We start from the raw sequence: 17,015 nt of genomic DNA on the forward strand, positions 1-17,015 counted from the left end.
GATATGGTAGGGCATCATTTATCACAACTTAACAAGCAGAAACTGAGTCTATTCGGGCCCTCAATGACTCAAATAATTAGGCAGTGGAGTCGTGTTAAGTGAAATATTTTAAATGAGGACAATAATAGCTTCTTCTGAGAACAGCACTGACAAAATGGGATGAATCACTATCTGCTGTGCTGCACAATTCTGTGATTCTAAAAAAGAACAGATGTCAGAACAAAAGGATGTTAAAACTCTACATACTTCGTATTTCTGCCTCTTCAGTTTATCGCATAAATCAAACTTCTCCCCCTCGAGTTGTCGCAGCCAATCTGCCAGTTCCTGTGCCTTCTCCCTAAATGTGACAAATAGTATAATGAACGTGTCTGTCGTACATTCTCATATGGAAACACAATGCCCTAAATCAACCAATTGTACAGTGAGAAATTCACTACATCTTTGCTCCGTCCTGTTGTGAGATGCCCAATTCCTCAAAAATAATAATAGCTTATATTTTGGAAGGAGGAATGCTAAAAAGATTATTTTTGCTCCTTGATTCGAGACAGCTGATTCCAGTATACTTCCCAGTACACAGCTGCCAGTCTTAAAACACAGAGGGGCCAGGAGCATACTCACAAAATCAACTAACATTTGTCACAGTTAACAAACTGATAAAAGGTTAGCGGGTCCTGGCAGCACTTATACAAGCTAGAATTCATCGCCATGGCAACTACTTTTGCAGCTACTGTACATTTTACTCGCACGCCCTTACTTGAGTTTATCTTCACTGAGGTTCTCTGTATTAAGAGGTTTGCGTCTCTCTGCCAGAATCTTCTTTTTCTTTTCTCTCTCAGTTTGCTTCTTGCCACCTTTACGGTTTTCAGTCTAACAAAACAATAATTTGGCTGTAATTATTTTGCCATCACATCAGGCCCATTCCACTCACTTGGTAAATAAAATCCTTAATTGTCTACCAACTTATAGAAAGTAATGATTCTCTAGAGCATTGCTAAATCCAAACACGTGAATCCACAACCCTGCTAAATAAAAAGGAATTTACATGGTTCATGCAAGTAAAGTGTTATACTATGTACTTCAATGACAGATGTTGGATAGAAAATAGAATTGAGAAACAGGCTGAATATATCGAAGGTTCAAAGGGAAATGAAAAAACAAACAAGAGAAGCAGGGACTGACTATGGAAGAAGACTGGCAGCCAACATAAAATGCAACCTCGAGGTCTGCTACAGGCACAAAAAATTGTAAAAGACAAAGTCAGGGTGATTAGAGAGAAAAAAAAAATTATTCATGCTTGGAGGCACAATACATAGGTGAGATGTTAAATGAATATTTTGTGCCTGTTTTAACCACAGAAGCCAATGCTACATGATTAGGGTAATTCAGACACGAGGAAGTTTTTTTTTTAAAAGAGTGGTTAAAAAGTTAGTATTCAATAGGCTGTCTGTATGTAGACGTGGATAAGGAACCAGGAATGAATGAGATGCATTTGAGGAGACTGGTGGAAGGGAGAGTGGAATTTGAGGGGGGACCGGCCATAATTTTTCAGTCTTCTTTGGACTTCGGCTTGGTGCCAGATGACTGGTGAATTGCAACAAAGTGCTCTGAAGATAAGCCCAGCAACTGCAGGGCAGTCGGTTTAACTTCAATGGTGGGGAAACTTCGATAAACAAAAATTTTGGCAAAATTTATAGTCACATTGATAAACGTGGGTCAATTCAAGAATTCCAACATTGCCTCCGTAAGGGAAAATTGTATTCAACTAACGTGGAGTTTTTGATGAGGTAACCAAAAGGGTTGATGAGGGTGTTACAGTTGATGTGATGTACATGGACAGCCAAAAGGCATTTATAACCACACAACAGATTTGTGGTTAAAATTACAGCTCACAGAATAAAAGGGACAGTAGCAGCTTGGATGTGGGATTGGCTGAGTGACAAGAAACGAGGCAATGGATCCTTTCTGGGCTGGAGGGAGGTTTGCAGTGGAGTTCCCCAGGGATCCAGTATTGGTATCCTTGCCTTGATATACATTAATGACCTAGGTAGGGAACAATTTCAACATTTTCAGATGACAGAAAATATGGAAAGATTGTGAATTGTGGGGACGATAGTGTAGAAGTTTAAATGGAAATAAGTTGGTAGAATGCATGGAAAGATGGGCAAATGAAGTTCAATATGGAGAAATAGGGAACAATATGGAGGGTAGCATGGTGGCACAGTGGTTAGCAGTGCTGCCTCACAGCACCAGGGACCAGGTTCGATTCCAGCCTTGGGTGACCACGTGCAGTTTGCATGTTCTTCCCATGTTGGTGTGGGTTTCCTCCAGATGCACTGGATTTCTCCCACAGATCAAAGATGTGCAGGTTAGCTTGACTGGCCATGGTAAATTGCCCGTTTAGTATCAGGGGGACTAGCTAGGATAAATCCATTGGATTAAGGGGATAGGTCCTGGAAGGAATTGCGGTTGATGCAGACTTGATGGGACAAATGGCCTCCTTCTGCACGGTAGGGATACTATGAGAAACAACACAAAATAAAGGGTACAATTCTAAAAGGGGGTGCAAGAGCAGAGGGACCTGGATGTATATTCACAAAGATCACTGAAGGTGTCACCTTGGGGTGAAAGAGCTGTTGATAAAAAATGCTGTATCTCGAGCTTTACTAATAGGGCTTATAGTACAAGATCTATGAGATTGAGTTAAACTTGCTTGAGATGCTTGTTTGGCCTCAATAGGAGTACTGGATTTAGTTCTGAGTGCCACACTTTAAGAAGGATGTGAAGGCACAGACAAAGTGTGGAAAATATGCACAAGAATTGTTCTAGTGTCAAGAAACTACAATTATTAAGATAGAGTGAAGAAGATAGCACTGTTTTCTTTGGAGAAAAGGTGGCTGAAAGGAGATTTGATAGAAGTATTCAAAATCAAGGGGGACTGGACAGTTTAGGTAGGGAAAATCTGTTCCCACTCGTGAAAGGGTCAAGAACGAGAAAGCACAGATTTAAAGCAATCTGTAAAAGAAACAAAAGCAACAGGAGGAAAATTGTTTACATACAGTGAGTTATTAAGGTCTGGACCGCAGGCACTGCCTCGGAGTGTGATGGAGGCAAGTTCAATCGAAGCATTCAAAATGGATTAGATAATTCTCTAAGGGAGGGCGAATGTGCAGGGTTAAGGCAAAGGGTTAAGGCAAAGGGTTAAGGCAAAGGGTTAAGGCAAAGGGTTAAGGCAAAGGGTTAAGGCAAAGGGTTAAGGCAAAGGGTTAAGGCAAAGGGTTAAGGCAAAGGGGAATAACTTTGGGCGAGTTGCTGGTTTGGAGTTCCAGACACAAGCCTGGTAGTCTCCTTCTGTTCAAAAACAACTGATTAGAGTGTTAAAATGCCACATCTAGTACCTTCTGTAGGTAGCCTCCATAGTGCAATGACATGTTAGATAGAACTTTCTTTTTCTTGAAATCCTCTTCTACTTTTTTTCGAAGTTCCTCTTCTTCTCTTCTTGCCTTTTCTTCCTATGGAGGAGTCGATTTCAAATGTAAAAAAAGTTAAAGTTTGGTGGTCTCCTTGCAGAACTTTGCACAGCATTCTGGCAATTCCTGATCTGATCTGTGCTACCAGTGCATAAAGTTCCAGTCTGCAAATATATCTATCATGTTGTTTGAATTTATGACATCTGGCTTGGTAATCTAGTCTGATAACCACTAGACTACCACATCTCCCTTCATCTGGAAACTTTAAAGGTGGAAATTTTGCTGTGTAATCAACTTTTGCAATTGCTCTTCCTTTGATCATTCTGATTGGTTTTTGTACAGTGTTAACATCTGGCATTTTGGTTTAAATTTTTGTTGTTTGTAGAAACCATGGTCTGTAGCTATAATAAGCCAGGACATGAGAGTAAGGACCATATGGATTACAACTGGTGAAAGGCAAGATTAGGACACAACTCAGGAAATACTTTTACACACAAGTATGAGCAATCTCCAGAATGATCTTATTGGTAGGATAGAGGAGGAAGATTTGTTCAAAGTAGGCAAATCAGGTTCTGGATATGTGTATTTGACAGATAATTTAAGAAGTTCCTGTCCCTGTCCATCTATAGTAATGGTCTTGTGAAGTCGTCAATATGACATTTAAAGATTCTCCAGCTAAATCACAATGTTGCCATTTCTTTCCTCAAAATACAGAGGTTTTCCAAGCATGAATTTGGAAGTGATAGGATACGGTTTGTTGTGTTTCATCAGGACACAATGTTCATCTATGCCATTAGAATTTGGATGTTCTATGTAATTCGGTAAAATTATTTGGGCTGCAATTTACTTTTCATTCATGTGTTGGTTATAAAATTCTGCCTTTCAATTTAGCGGAAGCGTTTCTTTTGCTTATTTTATTTACCTGCCATTTTCATATTGGTATCACAATTCTGTCCAAATCCTAAGGAGGAAATTTCTTCCTAACACATACCATGGACATAATGACAATATCCCACAATAAAAAGGTGCAAACACAAAGGGGAGATTTATTGCGGAAAGTTAAAAAATATAAAGTATTAATTAGATTTTTGGAGAATAATTTCAGTTTAATGTATTTTTGTCTCAAAATTATTAAAACACAATTGTTGCCACACAGACGTTAAACTTTTATGACTTGCTACACAAAAGCTTTGGAGACTTCAGGTTGGAGGTAGGGCTTTGGTATATTTATTACCACCTTTGGGTAAGGCAAGGCTATAAGGAAAGAGTGTGACTAAATTGATAGTTCTTCCAAACAGCAGATATACGCCTCCTTCTGTACTCTCAGCCTCTATGATGCCTCCCCCAGGTGACCATAGAAGTTTGTGTGTGTAAGGTAGCAAACATAACTTTATCTAATCTTGCTTTTCCCAAACAAACATTCACTCAAGGGGACTGCTTAACAGCTTACACATAGTGATGAGTGAGCATCAAAAACCTGTGCCAGTTTTTGCTTTCCCTTGAAACCTGACTGTGCTTTTAAGGTGAGATAATGCATCAATAATGGAAGCCAAGGCATATCTGGTCTCTCTACAGTGCTTCATGTAACTTACAGCCACTCGATTCAATCGTTCCTTTTCCTTTTCAGCTCGAATCCTCTGTTGCTCAGCTCTCTCCGCCCTCCGCTTTTCCTGTGAATATGATAATAATGGTAAAAACATTGGGTACAAAAAATACCTCTGTAATGTAGCAAAGGTATTTACTGGCCTACACCGCAACAGACACTGGACTTAATTAACTGGACTTAGGAGCTGAAAAGGCGTGACTGGTTATTACATTAATACAAACCTTGCTTTGGAAGAGCTGCCAGCGAGATATGGAAAATATTTCCACGGGAACTGTCAAGTAGCTTAACAGGAAATTCATGGAAAATTTTACATTGCACAAAGCTGATGTTATTATCAGCACATGATTACCTAATAGAGTCTGGCGCACCTTCTGCAACAGGGTCCCAGATTCCCCCAGAATTTATCAGTACTGGGAATTCTTAATCACATTTTGGAAATCCATATGTTCAGTGGAATCATGTGCGTCCCCTTGTGCAGAGTTTGGGGGCACGAGGAGCATTTAATCAGCTTGGAGAATGAGTGTAATGATTGCACAATTTTCCCGCCTCCATTCTAATTAAGTCCATAGAAAGGGAAGGCCTGTGTACGACCTTTCCAACCTGCCGAGGCCTTTAAGTGAACAATTAATGCTTTCATAAGGGCTTCATCCCACTGCCAATGGTATTTACCCAATGGCGGGCACAGGAATTTATCACGTGTAGTACAAGCCCCACACGGGCTTGTTGTACTACACCCTTAGGGACAAAGGGCCCCTCTTCAAAGGCAGTAAGTGTCAATCTAGCATGGGAAAGTGTTTTGTTGGGGGCGGGGGGGTGGTGTGGGGTGCGGCAAATATCGTTCTAGCAGAGGTCACCACCTGCCTGATGCCAGGCTCTGATTGGCTAACAGCTCTCGGTGGGCAGGGCTCTTGAACCTGAGAGAAGGTCCATCACTGCTGTCCTTTCAAGTGCTGGCATGGAGCAAGATCTGGTGGGTCTTCCCAAAAACAGGCGACAAGGGACTTCCACCATTCTCCAGACAGTGGCCGAAGGCCTCAATACCTCTACAAGATTCCACATCTAATTTTCTAGTTCCAAGAGACAGCTATAGTCAATTTTTTTTTAAGACTGGGTGTAAAATTCAATGTCGATGATGGTTGCTACTTTAAGATAGAGAGGTACCTTTTCTATCTCTCAGAATCCATAAAGTGCAGAAGCAGGTCACTCAGCCCATTGAGTCTGCACCAACTCTCCAATGGAGCATTCCGCCCCCCCCCCCCACCCCCCCAGACTCTATCCTGGTAACCCAGGATACCCCACTAATCCCCTCAACCTACACATCTTTGGACACTGAGGGACAATTTAGCATGGCCAATCCACATAACTTGCACACTTTTGGGCCACCTTATATGTGCACATGCTCATCATCGTGCCCAGCAGCTGCTGAACACATTCAGCAGGAACAAAGCACACAAAGGTATTGATTAAATTGTCATAAAATATACCAGAATTTTTAAACACCATATCTTGACAAAGGATCGTAATCTGTTCAGCAAGAATTGTTTCATTTGGGGGTGGTTGGCAAACTCTGTGATCATACTTTTTTTTTTACATCTGGCATCTGCAATAGAACATAGTTCAGGCTGCTTGATAAAAACATTGGAAGAAAGAAAAGAGAAAGCTTCAACCCAGCTCTTCAAATGGGAGTGGGCTCACAGCACCAAGCATTGATGTAAGTTTGGGTCTTCAGATAATATCTGATGCCATTTGTATTGAGGCGGCCAAGACATTTGTGAGAATGATCAAAACATAATCACTGCTGCCATCTGCCTTAGCATGCTGTAGGGTTGGTTACAACTTAATGCTAAACATCAAATTCCCTGCTCGCTTGATAGGTCAGCGAATTGAGCATTGAGTCCTGGGTCCAGTGGTAGACCCTCTACACCTAATTCTCTGGATTTGTATTTTATCCAAATGGCACTCACAACCAATATCAGAGACTCTGTAAATTAAGCTTCCAATTTTTCCCAGACAAAGGGACACATTTAAATGACAACTCGACTCAGCTTGAAATGTCACTCAGAATAATTCAGGATGCATGTTGTTCTTTGCAAACATATAGACCAAAAAAAAACCATTATTTAAGATCTCTAAACAAGGAGGACAAATCACAATTACAAGATTTTATTCGATAGCTACTCTAAAATTTCTAAGGAACAGACAACCTCTACACTTGATAATTACGCACGCTTACTAAGCAATCATTTCAAAAAGTAGCACTATTGGTCACTGGCCAGAATGCTCCAGCCATTCATGCCCCGCTGTCTCTGCCAGTGAGTAAGGATAAATTGGCCTTCAGCCAAATATCTGCTCGCTGCATCAGTACTGGAGAATCTCAGCTACGGGTGAGATGGGATAAAGTGGCCCATTAGTTTTATTATAGATATAGCCTTTGAACCAAACCCGTACAATTCTGTCTTTCAAAGCAACGAGATCTTCTTCTTCCTTTTTTCTCCTCTCAAAATGGGCTTCGATGAGAGCTTGCAACTCCAATAGATCCTTTTCCATACGCTTTCTCTGAATGTCCTAGAGGCACAAAAAGAAAGAAACATTACACCGTTGATGGTAAAGAGTATGGTATAATTGCATCAGCATGATGTGCAAGTCATTTGTATCTTTAGAGGCTGTGGATGCAACTCTCCAAAAAAGTGACTTGTATTACCTCTAGCGGGAAACTTGGCGCGATTCCTGTGAAGCTACTTTTGGAGAGGTAGGGGGAAGGGGGTGGATTCACACCACGAATGGAATTGGGGCTTAATGACACTGGCAAGCCCAGCTCCTCAGAGATGGGGGTTCCCTTTAGAAAGGGTGCCCCAATCTCAAATTGAGGTTAATGATTACCTCCACATTGCCTATCATCACTCCCTAACCCCACCCCCAGGCCATGTCCATGACTACCCAGAGACTGCAATGGCCTCTGGGCCCCCTGACGTGGTCGTCATGTCTGGTCTCCATTTGTAGAGACCAGTAGGGATTCCCACCAGCTTTACAACATGCTGGTGGGTGGGAACACATGATGTTCCCAGAAAATTTGGTATTTAGCCAATTTTGCATATTTATATCCATTTAAATCCATGGTAATTGGGTTTATTCCCTCATAATCAGGTATTAACACGATGATGTCTGCCTGGCGGGCCTTGGAAGATCAAACTTTTTTGTTCCCAGTGCAAATGCCATTTTAGGGCTCTTGCTGAATTTTCCCAATATAGTGGGATTTGGGTCAGGTGTAGTGTGGTTTGGAGAATCACTCCCTGTCTTAGTTGCCCATTACAGCGCCAATTCAACAAAATGATATGCTCAGCATGGAGTCTTAGCCAGCAGGAGGGCTTGTTGGTAACTGCGGCACAACAGCAATGGATGAAAAATCATAGTCAAAATTCCTGTTCTGTGTTCCTAATGAGTGTTATTGTGTAAATTTCTCCTTCAGACCCCTAACATGAAGCGATATGGTACAATATGTGGTAATATGGTTTTCAACCTAAACTCTAACTGTTTCCATTACAATTTGTTCCTGTACAATTAATTTGAAAATACAATATCAGTTAATATGCTACAGCAATATTGTTCTTTCATTTCAAGGAATTCCATTTCTTTTAGGTCATCTTTAAATTGCATTATCTTAAGAACATAAGAACATAAGAAATAGGAGCAGGAGTAGGCCATCTGGCCCTTCGAGCCTGCCCCGCCATTCAATAAGATCATGGCTGATCTGTCGTGGCTCAGTTCCACTTTCCCGCCCTCTCCCCATAACCCTTAATCCCCTCTCTTATCAAAAACCCATCAACCCGCTTCTTAAAAATATTTAGCGAGGCAGCCTCCACCACTTCAACGGGCAGAGAATTCCAGAGATTCACCACCCTTTGAGTGAAGAAGTTCCTCCTCAACTCCGTTCTGAACCGCCCCCCCTTTATCTTGAGGCTGTGCCCCCTAGTCCTACTGTCTTTTTTGAGCGGGAAGAGTCTTTCCACCTCTATCCTACCCATCCCATTCATCATCTTATACGTCTCAATGAGATCTCCCCTCATTCTTCTAAACTCTAACGAGTACAAGCCTAGTTTATTCAGCCTCTCCTCATAGCTCAACCCCCTCAACTCCGGTATCAGCCTAGTAAACCTCCTCTGCACTCCCTCCAAGGCCAAAATATCCTTGCGCAGGTGCGGCGCCCAAAACTGCACACAGTACTCCAGCTGCGGCCTCACCAATGTCCTATACAGCTGCAGCAAGACCTCCCTACTTTTATATTCAATCCCCCTCGCTATGAAGGCCAGCATCCCATTCGCCTTCCTGACCACCTGCTGCACCTGCAGGCTGGGTTTTTGCGACTCATGCACAAGGACCCCGAGGTCCCTCTTGTCTTGTCTTATTATCTTGTCGTGAATAAAGATATAACATGGGTTCTGCTTTGAAATTAATTAGACTTAATTAGAGGTTTAGTCCCAGGAGGAGATGAAAATTGTTAGTGAAAAAAGAAAATACTACAGATGCTGGAAACCTGAAACAAAAGCAGAAAATACTGGAAATATTCAGCTGGCCTGGTGGCATACGTGGAGGGAAACATAATTTTATCATCCTAGTATTCCAATCAACAGATACCATTTCCAGATGGTATTTGAGATCTGCCACTTGTGTGATCTTACTGGAGGTGGCCACTTAACAGGCCATTACCAGGAGCCCTGTCCAATTAAAGGACAGACTGCAGCTTGGAATGGCAGGAGGGAAAAAGGTGGTGCCTAAGATTGAGACTCACCAGGAGAGGTGGGCACACCTGATGTAGGAGGGAGACAGTGGGGACACGTCAAGGTGAAGGTGCCCTCTGAGTACGTCAAAATGTGTAAAAAAAATAAGTGTGGCTACGGTGGCACACAAGATGGCATGTGATGGTAACCGCCGTCCTCTGGTGGGGAAATTGTGGTTGGAGGGAGAAAAAGAGACAAAAGGAGACACCTCTCTCTTCCACTGAAAGGCTGCTATTTGCTGGGCTTCAGCCCCAGATGGAAGATTTTTGTAGTATTCCCAATGTGCCCATAGGTGGCCACTAAAAATGGCATCAGCAGGTATTCATCACTTACCAGTGCAAGTGTGGCCCTGCCTCTGGCAGGATTGCTTACGGGGTGGGGGGGGGACAGAATGGGATGCATCAGATAGCCGAATTGTAGTGTTACTTCATCAAACTCCTCCATCTTCAAAACCGCTTCCAAGCAGCTGATAAGATTTCACCCCACAATTCAAGTTGACGATCTTTCATCAGGACTGCAAGATGTAACTAGTTTTAAATACGCACAGAGGCAGGGATAGAAGGAGAATGGGAAAAGAGAGCAAAAAGCAGCTCTGTGATGGGATGTACGGCAGGAGATATTAAATAGCAAAAAGGGATGGTGGTAAGGCAAAAGGAGATTGTGGTGGAACAAGTAAAGAAACAGTCCTAGACCAGGTGTAAAGCAGCATATACAGAATAGTATTTGTGCTGGCACTTTGGGGTCAGCTGGTTTTGGAGTCAGTGGTCAATGGTTCAAGCCTTAGTCCTAGAAGAAATGCTCTAGTGGCAGATTGAGGAGGAACTTCTTCACTCAAAGGGTGGTGAATCTCTGGAATTCTCTGCCCGTTGAAGTCGTGGAGTCTACCTCACTAAATATATTTAAGTCACGGGTAGATAGGTTTCTAATAGACAAGGGAATTAAGGGTTATGGGGAGAAAGCGGGAAAGTGGAACTGATCCACTTTAGATCAGCCATGATCTTATTGAATGGCGGGGCAGGCTCAAAGCGCTGGATGGCCTACTCCTGCTCCTATTTCTTCTTATGTTCTTATTGTTCATGAAGAGACTTTTAGATGACTCAAGTTCAAGTGTCCAGCATTTTTCCCCCTCAAACAAAATGACCAAAAAGAGACCAGTTGTTAATTTACCCATTTTGCTGTTTCAGAGACTTTGTCAGATGCAATTAGCTGCCATTGTTGCTGATATAATGGTAAGATTACATTTCAACAGTCAGTCATTGATTATGAAGCATTCTAGGACAACTTGGGAATGCTAATAAGGTGTGATGTTAATGTACTTTTTTTCAAAAAAAAAGATTTTTAGACATCAAATAAATGATACAATATCAGTTGATAGCAGCGTCAATTGTTTTATTACTTCAAAAGCCAATGACCTGCAAAGTTATTTTTAAATGTTTAATTATACTTTTTAAATATACTTTGAATGTTGTAGTTACGATCTTCAAAAAATCTCAAGTGAATAAATCAATATCAGTTTTCAAGTCTAAGAGTAAATTATTTTGAAGTTCTTCTGTCTAAATCAGAGCCTTAATTGACTAGATTTACAAGATGAGTAATTGAGCACTCCCAGTTCTCAGTTCATCCAGACTAATCGCTGGAAAACTGGGAGCACTGGAATTCATCCAGATGGACATCAATTCACAGTTTTCCTGATGTGTTCTTGTAAGTGGAAAAACCACACAGGCAGCATCAATCAGAATATGTACTGACATGAATCAAAAAAGAAATATACTTGCATCAAAGTCAACTTTTTCACCATCAGGCATTTTGGGAGCAAGGTTTGGCATAAATAACCTGAGAAAGAGAGAGAGAGAGAGAGAGACACACACACACATACAGAATTAAATGTTAATTCTGAATTTCTGCATTGACAATATGTAATGAGCCACAAAGAATGTGATATGAAAGTGAGCCTTTCACTAATCCTGCACCCAAAATACTACAGTGCACAATGGCAGCAACATGCACTTTTATAGCATTTTTAATATTGCAGAACAATAAGTGTCATAGCAAAAACTGACACTGAGCTGAAGAAAACTAAATTGAAAGGTTAGGCTTTAAAGGAGAGCTATGAATGAGGAAAGAGAGATGGATATTCCAGAGTTTAGTGCATTTCCAAGTCAGGATGATTTGTGGGTTGCAGGGAAGCTTGTAGGTGATAGTGTTCCTATTTATTTGCTGCCTTTGTCTTTCTAGGTGGAGGTCACATGTTTGGAAGAATCTGTCAAAGGAGCCTTTAGTGAGTTGCTGCAGCACATCTTCTAGATGGTACACACAGCTGCCAGAATGTGTCCTTGGTGGAGGGAGTTAATGTTTGTAAATGAACAGGAAATCAAGCAGGCTGCTTTGTCCTGGATGGTGTTGAGCTTGAGTGTTGTGAAGCTTCACTCATCCAGGCAAGTGAAGGTATTCCCTTACACTGCAGACTTGCACGTTGAAGATGGTGGACAGGCTTTACTGAATGAGGAGGTGAGTCATGAGGTGAGAATTCAGTCTGGTTTAGTCTGAAACAATAGTCAGGCAGAGGAATAGAACTAGTTGTGAGGGAGTGTAAGTTGTGACTGGAACAAATCCTCTCAAGGAGGAGCTTTGGCTTATGGTACTGGATGTCTGCTGAACAATCTGAAAATACCTAAGTAGTGATTGAGTCTGCTCAAAAGGCTGAGTAGCCTAATTTTGCTCCTATGTCTTATGGTTATAGTCTTATAGTGGAGGATTCAATCGTAAAGTTTAAATAGCTATTATCAGGGTACATGAGGAGGTGGAGGTGTTGTTGAAAGGCTTCACTGAGGGGCAATATGTAGATGGGAAATAGGAGAGGATAAAGAACAGATCCTATGATGAATTTAGCGCTAGCTGTATGGCATTGCGAGAAGAAGCCATTGCAAATGATTCCCTGGCTGTGACTAAATAGATAAAGAGTGGAACCATGTAAGGACACTCAACTGGCCAATAGAGGAGAGGCATTGGAGGAGGATTGTTGTCAACTGCATCAAAGGGAGCAAAGAAGTCAAGAAAAAGCAGGGATTGTTTATTTCTGCCACATTCTGCCAGGATGAGTAAGTTATCAGTTATAAAGCAGCTGGCTGCGGACTTGTGTAGGCGGCCTGGCAAGTCATTCGCAAGAGGCAATCAGGGATGGGCCACATCTACTGACAACGTTCAAATCCCATGAAAGAATATTAAAAACTTCTCTGGAAAAGGTGTTGGGGATCATAGTAGTCTACTACATTACATGGCACAGTGAAAGGGCACTCATATCTATGGGCTAGAGATCAGCAATGTAGACCTTTGATGAGAAGATTAAGTGGAGGAAGAGGAGGAGGAGGACACTCTTGCCTCAGAAGGAGGTACATGACAATGCAAGACTTTGAGGGGCAGGCTCGGGTACTCATGGAGTGATCCATACAGGATACCATTGTCCTCATGGATCACTTAATTCAGACAACGTTCTCCTGAGGGGTTTGAGGATCTCACTGCACCTTCAGCAGCAACTGCCTGGCAATCCATTGACAGGTAACCAATATACGCTGCATTTCTTCCAAGGGAAGTGGGGCGGCATTGTGGCACAATGGTTAATACTGCTGCCACACAACGCCAAGGACCCAGGTTCAATTCCAGCCTCAGGTCCCTTTCTGTGTGGAGTTTGCAAGATCCCCCCCATGTCTGCGTGGGTTTCCTCCGGGTGCTCCGGTCTCCTCCCACACTCCAAAGATGTGCGAGTTAGGTTGATTGGCCATAGTAAATTGACTCTAGTGTCAGTGGGATTAGCAGGATAAATAAGTGGAGTTACAGGAATAGAGTCTGGGTGACATTGTAGTCAGTGTAGATTCACTGGGTCTAATGGCCGCCTTTTGCATTGTAGGGATTCTATGAAGTTACAGTAATGAATCAAATCTACATGGATGCCCCTTGTCAATGGGAGAATGTCAAGGGCAGTTGACATTAGTTGGCATCACAATGGCTAAGTTCCACACCATCAGCACCCTGGGGTTAACCAGTGTTCAAGGATTAACCTTGAGATGCCCTGTGACAGAGGGAGTTCAATTGTATGTTGAGGCTGGAAATTACTCAAACAATTTAATCTCATGTTCAGCCAAAGCCTACCTATTAGGTCAAGCACGCACTGAGGTGAGACTCAATACATGTGGATATGATTGCTGGACCAACAATATAACATGAACTCCATACCGTGCACAACAAAGTCCCATGTGTACAGCGACAACTGTGTACCACTTTCACAGCATGTGCTCATGGTCTTTAGGTAGCTTACAGAGAAAAACTTGGAAATGCTGTGCCAATCTGATGGTATCCGGCATATTAAACAAAGTTACATAAATAATAAGGGAATACAGGTACAGTATCTCAAAATCTGGCTATCCAAATGAATGGTGTCCAGACTTGTTTGTTTTAGGTTGGCTATACAAGAAATTTGATTGCTATTGAATGAGAGAATATAACTCACTGGCTCATTTGGCTGGTTGCTGCATTGACATGATGGCACCCAGGTTTTGCACACATGTCGTTTCCCACACTCCGAGGTGTCAAAGCAACTTGACCCCACCTGACCCAGCTTTGGAAAAGTTGAGGGAGTTGTATCCCTCTGTTAAACCTCCATCCTGAATGGCCCAAAGCCAACACAATTTTTAAGCTGTGGCCTCACCAAAGCATAGCCAGCTTCAGAGCAGCTAATGCTTAGATGTGATCGCTGTCAATCTTTATCTAATTGCACTACAGATACTGTGAAATACCTCAAGATCTTTTTCCAAAAACTGGCAAGATCCGAAATCTGGTATGGACTCCCATGTTCGGATCCTCTACATTGTATCTTGAATCAGGGCATTCCTAAAATAGAAGTGGCTGAGTACTTGCAATTCTCTGCCTGAACCTGCTTCCTTCCCAACAGATTTCACAAGACATTTTCATACTATTTCGCTTATGTTCTATAAAGTATCACATTATAACTTACTTTGGTTTAGGCTTTGCTTCTTCTGTAACAAAGAGGAAAGATAAAGTCAACTGGCATATTAATAAATGCACGATGCTTGACTATTATGAAGAAAATCTAGTTTTAGCTCATTCCAAATTACAAATATGTACAGAGTTAACCTAATATTTGATCTCAAAATTTTACAAATTCACAGATTTTAAATTTAGTGAGATTAAATGCTAATTATTCCAAAAATGATACACAGGTTATACGATCGTGCACTGGTTATCTCACCAGACTGGTAATTCAGAAGTCTAGACTAATAACCCAGAGAGCAAGTTCAAATCTCACCAAGGTAGTTTGAGGATTTGAATTTTTTTTAAAAAATCTTAAATTAAGAAAACCAGGATCAGTATTGGAATTGGTGGAAAACCCAACTCAATACCCCTTAGGCTCTATTCATATACCAGACCTTGATTTTTTTTGGTTCAAGCCAAATAATTCTTTCTGGCAAGTTATTTCAAAAAATATGTGTTGCTTATACTATGGGTGTGATTTCCTGGCCACTTCTGCTGCCAGAATTGATCTGTTCTACCAAAGTTGATGAAACTTTGAGTGCCAAGGCAAGGCTGCAAAACTTAAAAGGCAAGTTCTGGTTAAAGACCAAAAGCCTGACCCTAAGTCTACTTCTAAATGGTCCATTTCTAACATCACCTGAGATCAGAAGGTGGATGAGTGATCAACCTGACACAGCAGTTAGTTTAAATATGATAGCGAGCTACAAGTATCACTGTCACTCCAATTTTTGCCTTTGGTTGACAGAGTTCCCCAAAACCTGGCAAATTCATTTAAATGAGGATGATAGATTTAGGTGAAAATGACCTTCCAAATCAGAAGGTCATTTCAAGGAGATTTGCAGTGACCTTCCCCACAAAGCTTACAATCCATCATTTATCCTCTCACCACTCCTCCTCCTTCATGCCCCACCCTCCACTCCCTTGCCACATAAGTCAAAGTTACAAATGCCCTATCACCATGAGCTGCCAACCTCCTCCCCACTGCCACAGTTGTCAAACCACCTGAAGACCCAAGTCAAGACTAATTCAGATGTTTATTAAGGATCCTTCTCTTCTATGCAGCAACACATTATAACTCCTCAACTTCAGAAGTATTTTAATTGTATGTTATCTTTTCATTTCCAAAATCAAACAAACATTCTTTGAACAAGGGAGAAATTAGGGCCAGTTTTATACTGTAGACCCATTTCACTAGGAAAAGGTCAAATCTCTTTTATATGTGACCTCAGCATCTGACAGACAGAGCAGAAATATTCCTATCATCACTCATTTCTCTACGGAGCCCAAACAAATGTGTCACTTTGGACCAGTAGTCCTGAGGCAAACAGACCTGAAGATGTTTATGCAGCTACTCTGAGGTTTTCTAGCTTACTCACTCATACCCTGCATCCAAATGAAAATTATAAATCAATTCTGATTTGATTTTCATTTACAGAACAGTCCACAACTACTCATCACCATACCAAAGCTCAAAAGTAATCTCCAATATTAATTTCTTGAAATCCTATTGCCATTAAAAGACCACAGTCCATGCAAATACCATTAGATAAAACAAAAATGAGCCAATAAAATTTAATATACCTTCTTCTGCTTCTCCTGCTAAAAGAGAGAAAAAAATTGATTTATGAAATCAGCAAAAATAATTGGATAATTTTAAAATTTTAATCACTGGGCAATTGTGAATCTGCTGCCAATTTTACACCTGATTAAATCAACGGAAAAGATGATTGGATGGGTGTAAAACAGGCATTAGATTTGCTAGCACCCCACAATAAGTTAAAAGTATGCCATGGCATCCAAAAATCCATTGACTTTGGCAAGACTTTGGCATATTTTGGCAATTTAATGCAGATAAACATAAATGGTAGCATTGTTTTAAACTTAACAGGTTTGGCAAATCGAAGCAATAAAAGTTGCATGTGAATCAATACACATCAGTTTGTAATCATTGCAAACATTATTAAAATTTGCCACAACCCCATTGTTCCAGTAGGGAGCTACACTGCCAAAGGAAGAATGGTTTAGTGTTAGTACTTGCACACTGGAGCTCTGATCCTCCTAACCCATTAACCATATCTTATTGGCAGAGTGAAAAGTTAATATTTATCCTGTATTTTTCCA

At 41.3% G+C, this 17,015-nt stretch overlaps 1 protein-coding gene across 1 annotated transcript in view; it reads right to left on the reverse strand.

Moving 5' to 3' along the window:
* LOC145355592 (troponin T, cardiac muscle isoforms-like) overlaps positions 1-16,497 on the reverse strand; it is a gene marked incomplete at its 5' end in the record, with an annotated part of 36,651 nt that extends 20,154 nt beyond the window's left edge. Inside the window, 8 exons of the mRNA XM_080207842.1 lie at positions 247-337; positions 755-867; positions 3,396-3,509; positions 5,060-5,137; positions 7,522-7,638; positions 11,624-11,681; positions 14,857-14,878; positions 16,476-16,497. Of these exons, the coding sequence (XP_080063968.1) occupies positions 247-337; positions 755-867; positions 3,396-3,509; positions 5,060-5,137; positions 7,522-7,638; positions 11,624-11,681; positions 14,857-14,878; positions 16,476-16,497 (615 nt within the window). The remainder of the gene's footprint in view (positions 1-246; positions 338-754; positions 868-3,395; positions 3,510-5,059; positions 5,138-7,521; positions 7,639-11,623; positions 11,682-14,856; positions 14,879-16,475) is intronic.
* Between the last annotated feature and the right edge of the window lie 518 nt (positions 16,498-17,015).

This window comes from Carcharhinus amblyrhynchos, chromosome 19 (assembly GCF_965287045.1).
Source record: "Carcharhinus amblyrhynchos chromosome 19, sCarAmb.v2.hapA, whole genome shotgun sequence".
NCBI classification, from domain to species: Eukaryota; Metazoa; Chordata; class Chondrichthyes; order Carcharhiniformes; family Carcharhinidae; genus Carcharhinus; species Carcharhinus amblyrhynchos.